Source organism: Narcine bancroftii, chromosome 3 (genome assembly GCF_036971445.1).
Source record: "Narcine bancroftii isolate sNarBan1 chromosome 3, sNarBan1.hap1, whole genome shotgun sequence".
Classification (NCBI taxonomy): domain Eukaryota; kingdom Metazoa; phylum Chordata; class Chondrichthyes; order Torpediniformes; family Narcinidae; genus Narcine; species Narcine bancroftii.
Window position 1 is genome coordinate 104361609 of NC_091471.1, and position 8633 is coordinate 104370241.

At 38.5% G+C, this 8633-nt stretch overlaps 1 protein-coding gene across 1 annotated transcript in view; it reads left to right on the forward strand.

Moving 5' to 3' along the window:
- The window catches only part of LOC138757435 (tyrosine-protein kinase Tec-like), a 63882-nt gene extending 57346 nt beyond the window's left edge, over window positions 1–6536 (forward strand). The window contains exon 15 of the mRNA XM_069924709.1: window positions 163–6536. Coding sequence (XP_069780810.1) covers window positions 163–237 — 75 coding nt within the window. The 3' untranslated portion in view covers window positions 238–6536. The remainder of the gene's footprint in view (window positions 1–162) is intronic.
- Window positions 6537–8633: the final 2097 nt, after the last annotated feature.

The following is an 8633-nucleotide window of genomic DNA, read 5'->3' on the forward strand; positions in this document are numbered from 1 at the left end:
TTAAGGTACAATTTTCCCAGAGTTGGTTCTTCTTCCTCACTCTGATTCTTAGTAGTGAGTCATCAATGATACAAGATTTGGGGTTTGAAATGGTACCAGTGTCACTGAAAACCGGTTAGTAGTGCTTGTAATATTCTAATATGCTTTCAAATTATCTTTCAGAAACCAGAAGGGCGACCGACCTTTTGTAAGTTATTGGACTTAATCAATGAGGTTGCCTTGAATCACCAGAAGTAAAACGGACGTCTCGCATGCTAAACTTGTTGGATTTGAATGATAAGGCATGGAATATCCTCCGAAAACATTCAAGCAAGGTTTGGATTTATTGATCCTTTACTGGCATGGTTCTGCAACAAAAATCATGTGCTTTGAATCTCAAGAAAGATTACCTTTCATTTTCCCATTGGGTCAGCCAGCCTTCAAGTGCAATATTAAAGAAAGATTCAGCAAAGAAAATCATCGGTTGAAATGTGTTATTTCTGTTTGTTTTACTATATTTTTAAAAAAATCTATGCCAAAGGGGTTCATCAATTATATTGTTCAAATGCTATTTATATTCACATTGTTATTGCATTGAGGTGTTAATATGTCTGATAGTTTATCTTTTGAAATTGCCCCAAAGCCATTATTTAATAGTATCTCTGTTACCATTGGATCCAATGATTGCTAATTATTTTATGCATATAAAGCTGGTCTTTATTGAATTTAATAAAATTACTTTTTTATGTGCGAACAGCGATCTTTTTTAAAAAAATCCTGAGGATTATTAGTGCAGTTTGCCTCATTTGGAAATAAAAAGGTTGTAAACAAAAAAAATCTGCTGATACTGGAAGAACTCAGTGCAGTTCAGAAAAGTGCTGGAAGAACTCAGCAGGTGATGCAACATCCTTCCAGAGGAAGTGTCGGGCCTGAGCCCTTTGTCAGGAATTTTGAAATTTGTAAGAGGGTGGGTAGAAAAGGAAAAGAGAGGAGTGTGATGTTTCTTTTATTGTAATAAAGAAACAGGTTATTTTACTTTATTCGCTAAAGTGCACAAGACTGTGTGGAGGCATCCATCTTGAATCCATGAGCTGCAACAAACTAGTCTTAGACTCCCTCCAGGAGTTAAGAAGATCACTAGCAATCTATCACTACATCCCCTTTCCTTGAGATGCTTAATCTAACAACATGACACACTAATACAGTATTCATTTCAATTTAAAGTTCAACACAAATGTAAACACAAACATCAGCAGCACAAACTTTTTAAAGTGTGCAGTTCTTTTTCTATTAGAGATTCAGTCTCTGAGGTTCCTTGATAATGTGTAGATCTTTTTAACACAGGTGCTTGTGTGGCTTCTGCTGGTCACGACTGTCCAGAACTGGTGGTGTTTCTTCTGTTGCTGGGCAGGCTGGATCTTCTGCATTTGTCTGTTCCTGTAGTGTTTCTTGCAGGGTTTTTTGATTCCTCCTCAGTGTTTGACTATCCTCTGTTCTGACAGTGTTGGATCTTGGATTTACTTCCTCCAGAGCAGTGGCCTTTCTGTCCCAAGAGTTGGAATCTCTGAGTCTCACTGTGTCATGTTGTGCCAGTGGCCCTAAGCTTCTTGCTGACTTGTCATAATTTGCTTTTTGTTTCCATTGCAGATGCTTTGGTTTCCATTTGACATCTTCAATATCTCTTTTCTTGTCTGGGCCTGTAGAGTAGGGAAGTGTGGTGTGTAGTCTATGTCCCATCAAAAGCTCAGCAGGTGACATGCCATATTCAAGTGATGAAGTTCTGTAACTTAGCAGAGCTAGAAACAGATCTGAGCCTATGTCTTGTGCTTTCATGAGCAACTGTTTAACTATATGAACTCCTTTCTCTGTTTTACCATTTGACTGGGGATGCAAAGGACTTGAAGTCACATGCCGAAAACCATATTCTTCTGCAAATTTCTGGAATTCTCTACAACTTCAGCATGCTCCATTGTCACTGTAGACAATTTGAAGAATTCCATGTCTTGCAAGGATCCATTTCACATATTTGATCATGCAAGCAGCAAACATGTTAGGAAGCAGTGCAATCTCTAGATAGTTTGATAGATAGTCAATAGCCAGCAAGTAATGTGAAACAGATCAGTCCCAACTTTCTGCCATGGTTCTGCTGGTATGTCAGTTATGATCATAGATTCCTTTGTCTGTTTTGCATGATGTTTCAAACAGGTCTCACAGCTTGAAACCATCCTATCAATGTCAGCATTTATCCTTGGCCAATAAACAGCAGTTCTGGCCCTCCTCTTGCATTTTTCCATTTCAAGGTCCCCCTCAGTACACCCTTTTCAGCATCTCCTGTCTCTGTGATTGAGGAATGACAATTCTGCTCTGTCTAAGTAGAAGCACATTGACAACACTCAGCTCAGCTCTGATGTTGTAGTATGTCTGACATTCACCTCAAGGCCATCCTTCAAGCAGATTCTGATTTACCTTCTGTTTCAGGTGTGATCTGCTTGGATTTCATGTCAGATACAGGAAGCAATTCAGTGATCAGGTTCATGTGGAGATTCACGACTGTCTCTTTGGAACTCTCATTGTGTGCTTCACTCTGTGTCATTGTTCTAGATAATACATCAGGTAACACAATAAGTTTCCCTGGTTGTACACTCTCTTGGCTAGGCTTAAGTTTTCACATGCTTTGTCACCAAGCAGTAATTCATGTCCATCTGAAACTACTGCAAACCTGAGGTGGTGCTCTTTATCTTTAACATTGACTTTACATGTACATTTTGTGTTGATGCCCTGTCCATTGTAGGCTTTGAGCTGTACAAGATTTGCATATATGTATGGCTTTATCTTCATTGCCTTGATGTCGCGCTCACACATCAAATTGACCTTTCCCCCTATACCCAGTTTGAAAGGAATATTTGTTCAATTTGTATGTAATGTCACAGTTCACTTGTCCTGCTCAACTCTGTTCATGCTTGGTTTATGTGAGTGGAAAGAAAAAGATTTGAATAGCACTGTTTTAATTATAAATGACTCATTATGTCATGGTTTCATAACTCAAAAGGAAATGGGCAATGACAATTTTTCTCAGGCAAAATATTTCAGTAACAATTGGGTCTGGAGCAATGGTTCTCAAGCTTCCCTTCCCACTCACACACACCACCTTAGGCAATCCATTACCAATCACAGAGCACTTATGGCATAGGGATTGCTTAAGATAGAATGTGAGTTTAGGGGAGCAGTTAACCACTGTTCTATAGTGTGTATAGAATACACACTTGCACTTCTATTTTGCTTCCCTATGGAAAAAACATTGCTTTGTGTAATGATTCTGCCCTTTGAAGACTTTTCCATAGGCGGGCATCATTTTAATGCAAGTTGAGTTCCATATCGTTTGCAATTGAATGTCTCTGTCTTTTTGTTGTTTCCTATATTTTGTTTTTTGTTTATATGCATGGACACACACTGTAACTATGGAAATGCCTTCATTTCACTGACTTTTGCACTCTCACTGAACTTTTTTGCATGCTGCAGAGCTAATTCACTGGCATGGCATATCTTCACAGCTCCAACTAAAGTAAGCTCTGTCTCTCATAGCAACCTCTCTCTCACTTTCTTATCAATAATCGAACCCTCTCTCACCTTCAATAATCCAGAACACATTTGGTTCATGGATCAGAATCTTTCATTGACTCAAAAATGCATTTTCTTGCCTCTAATTTCAAGTCCACTTATGTAAAAAAAAGTATTAAAGCTCTCTCTCTGCAGCTGCATGCGAGAGCAAAATATGTATCTCTCGAATGTTTCATTTTTCTTTCGTGAACAGTGTTCATCAAACATCTTGATAATCTTGTCAAACTTGCCCTGGACTTCTGCCTTGGCAAAAACAAATGTATTGAAATCCTCTAGTGCTAGAGGTCTCACCACAATAAGTAGGAATGCAATCTTCTGTGCATCAGATCTGTTATTGAGTCCAATGGCTTCCAGGTGCAGCATGAATCTTTGTTTGAACAGCCTCCACTTGTGGTCGATATTTCTAGTCAAATTTACAGCATCAGAATGCTCCACACTTTCCATCTCTCTGCTGATATCGACTGATACACACTCTACACACCCCTGGTACCATGTGATGTACACAAGATTGTGTAGAGAGAGGCATCTTAAATCCAATCAAAGCTGCAACAAACTAGTCTCTGACTCCCTCTAGTGGTCAGGAGGATCACTAGCCCTCTATCATTACAAGGACCACAGACTGACATAAAAGAGGTAGTAAGTAGATACAGGTGGGAGTGTAGAAGAGAAAGAAGCTGAGAAGGGGAAGAGGTCAGAGGATTAAAAAGAATAGCTCGTTGATAGGAGAAGGAAGGGAAAGGAACTTGAGGAAGGGTGGCAGAGGGCTATTTAGAAACATTGAGTTTTCTACTGTAACTTTTGGCTAACAGGGATAAGTTCACAACAGCTCTTCAAAAGCTTTAAAACATTTATTAGCTCAGAGGAAAACTTTCAGATAAAACAGAAACAAGAAGTTATATAAACATACATGAATCTGAGTTAATGCACAATTTTTTTTAGGACCCTGGTGACTTGAGGATTTTAGGATTGAAGTGAACTTGTCCCATTGGTATAATTCGGATACATTTATGGGATGCCAGCATTTCTCCACAAAAATCTCAAATCAGCTGTACATTTCCCAACAATGATCTAACATCAGACTTTTCACAATGAGAACATACAGCACCTCTCCAGGCCTTTGCTCAGGAAACCATTTGAAGAAATGGAATGACAGGATTAATGTGACAAAATTTTTTTGATTTTTCTATTATATTTTTAAAGGAACTTCTGAATATCCTGCTTTAGATTTTTTTTTAGTATTTTTAAAGAAAAATTGATACATGTTAACAGTTTTAATATGTTTTCTCGTGTTTAGAATTATTCAGAAATATCAGCCCTCCTGTAAATTAAAAAGGGTGACAGGAATCAACAGTCTGTCAGTTGCAACCACTTCAGAGCCACATATGAAATGAATCCAGGTACTTCTTGCAACTTGATGGGATTTCCTTTTCAAAGATACACATGAAGGCATCATGTGCTGTTCCACCACATTGTCCTAGGGTGTCTATTGTAGGACATTCCAGGAGTATGTGATGATAATCTTCCTAAGCCTTCTTGGGAGAAATACATTTGTGGGACAAAACTGGGGCTTTGTTCTTTGCATTCAAAAGAATAAGGGGGTGTCCTTGTTGAGATATATATGTGAAATTCTGTGGTAGCATGGCAAGGTAGATATTGTGGTACTTTCTGTAGTGTGAGAGACTTGAATAAGAGACATAGTCAAGCAGCTGGTCATTTCAAATCGTGGTTAGGAAATCTCTCAAATTCTCTACTTCATAGGGTTGTGAAGGCTGGGTCATTTGAAATATTTAATGTGAGGGCAGATACACTTTTGAAAAATTGAAGGAAGTGAAGAGGAGTTGAGGCCACATTGATCATGTTGAATGGCAGGGCTGGCTTGAGGACCAGGCGGCTTACCGCTTTACTAAAATATCAGACCTTCCCATCTGAATTGCTTACCACAACTCTGTGAGTTCCTGTCTACATTTTGCAGCCTAATCAAGTTCAAGTTTATTATTATCTGACTGTACATGTATAACCAGATGATGTTGTTTCTCTTGATTACGGTGCACAGACATAGATAAATAATACATGGTACATAATAATCGCATATAGACACAAAGATATGGTATATAACATGCATAATTATTTTGGAATTATTAAATTGTTTCATTTACAAGAGGTGACAAGATACTGTTCATCAATCTCACAGCCTGTGGGAAGAAGCTATTTCCCAGCCTGGCAGTTCTGATTTTGATATTCTTGTGCTACCTCCCTGATGTCAGTAAGTCAAATATTCTGTGTGATAGATGGAAAGGTCATCAATAATTCTCTGAGCTATATTTAATCAGTGCTGCCTCTCACATTACGCCCCTTACATTGTCACATTTGATCTCACATTCATTCTGGGTTCAAAGCCTCTGTTCACCAATCTCACTTTCATTTCTACCGAAAACCCAGGTCATTTCCCTCCTGATAAGAACACATCATAAAATGGAACAGCAGGGGTCTTCCATCTGACTCTCTGAACCTGGTGTGCCGCTTATCGATCTAGTGTCCAATCTTCTCGATTCCCTTTAATGATTTTTGTTTGGAACATTCTCCATAACAGCCTCCATAACTCACTGGAATTCATACAGTTACCACCTTACAACTGAACACATCCCACATCAGTCCTAATTGACCTCCCACTTCTGCACGTCTGTAACATGTCCATCTGGTTAATAGCTTACGTTAAAGTTTGCCTCTGTATGCATCCAAAAGTTATCAATATTCGATGGAGAGTATTTTGTTATGTTCTAAGGCTTTAGTGTTTCTCTATATAATATATCTTGCCTGAAGCATGCTTTCTGTGATACATTGCTAAGTTTTATGTAGCTGTGAAAAAACAGCAAAACTGCAAGAAATTCTATTGAGATGTTTATTCTGTTCAATGAAATGAATAAAGGCTGCTCCTACAATTCCTATTTGTTCAAATAAATGCTGATGGTGCAGAAACATTTTCATTGTGATTTTGGATATTAGGGAAATGGAAATAATGTTAAATAGCAATTCTAATTAATATTAATATACAACAAAGCCCTCAGTTTACTTAACCATGAATATGTAATCATCGGTTATACAAATGAAAAGCTTCATATTTACATGTTTTTACTTGCTAAAGCTGTCAGCACAAATGTTGCCAGTTTCCTTAAAGCATCCTAATCGTACAGATTAGATTCTATTGTAATAATGATAATGTGGTTACAAAAACATAGGGGTTGGTTGGATTTAAGACAATGTAGAAACTTTGCAAGCACTGGAGGTGGAGGGCTATGAAATTCTATTCCAAAGGATAGTGGGGATAGTACCTGGAATGAGGGTCTTCAGCAAGAGAAGAGACTGGAAGTTCATATCTGAGAGGAGATGATCTTACAACCATTTTTAAGGTGATTAAATTTAATGATATTCGAGAAGCGTTGATATAAATGGTGAGACACGGCAGAGCTGGGAGATGCAGAGACATCTGGGCTTCTCAGTCCATGAGTCATAAAAGGCTAGCAAGTAATTCGGACAATCAATAAAATGGAGCATTCTAGGAGAATGGAACCCAAGAATAACGAAAATTGTGTTTTAGTTGCACTGGTCATTGGTGAAACCATTTTTGGGCTACCTTGATCTGGAGTGGTTTCCTTATTTAAGGAAGGATGTTAATACATTAAATATAATTAATGGATATTTTCTAGACTAATACCTGGAATGGTACATTGCCCTGTGAGGAAACTTTTGACAGGATTAGCTTTATTGACTGAATTTTAGATGTGTACAAGGGAACTTGAATGAAATATATAAAATCCAAATGATCTTGATGGGGGGATGTGAAGAAAAAAAAGGGGGTACTTAATATCAAGGTCACTATTGAAAGAGAAAGGATCTCCCATCTAAGAAAATGAAATAAGAGGTTTTCTCACTGGTTTTTAGGCAATGGAAGCATGGGCACCAGTGTTCAAAAGACAGGAAGGTAAATTCATTGTTAAACAAGGGATTGAAGAATTATTGGGGGTAAATAGAAATGTGGAAGCTACGTTAAAATGAGATCAATCTGTGATCTTATTGAATGGTGCAACAGACTCAAGGGATTGAGTGGCCAATCTGCTTGCAATTGATATTTTAGGAACATAGGAACATATGAAGTAGGAACAGGAGTAGGCCAAAAATGGCCCATCGAGCCTGCTCCGCCATTCAATACGATCATGGCTGATCTAATTTATGACCTAACTCCACCTACCTGCCTTCTCCCCATATCCCCTAATTCCTCTATCATGTTAAAATTTATCTAACCAAATTTTAAATAGGTTTAATGAGGCAGCCTCAACCACTTCCCTGGTTAGAGAATTGCAAACATTCACTACTCTCTGGGAAAAACTATTTTCCCTCATCTCTGTCCTAAATCTACTCCCCCGAATCTTGAGACTGTGTCCTCTCGTTTTAGTTTCCCCGGCCAGCTCCAATCCATACCCTTCATAATCCTATATGTTTCTATAAGATCTCCTCTCATTCTTCTGAACTCGAGCGAATACAATCCTAGATGATTTAATCTTTCATCATAAGTCAACCCCTTCATCCCAGAGATCAACCTAGTAAACCTCCTCTGGACCGTCTCCAAAGCTAGTATATCCTTCCTCAAATATGGAGACCAGAACTGGACACAGTACTCCAGGTGCGGTCTCACCAGTATCTTATACAGTTGCAACATTACCTCCCTACTCCTGAATTCAATTCCTCTAGCGATGGCCAACATTCCATTTGCCTTCTTAACAACAGCATGCTGTAATTTTTCACCCTTTAAATGATATTCAGCTCTTTTATTTTTCTTGCCAAAGTGGATAACCTCACACTTACTAACATTGTACTCCATCTGCCAGACCTTGCCCACTCATCCAGCTTAACTATATCCCTCTGCAGACTCTCCACATCCTCATTACAATTTGCTCTTCCACTCAATTTGGTGTCATCTGCAAACTTGGCTACACCACATTTTGTCCCCTCCTCCAAGTCATCAATGTAAATGATGAACA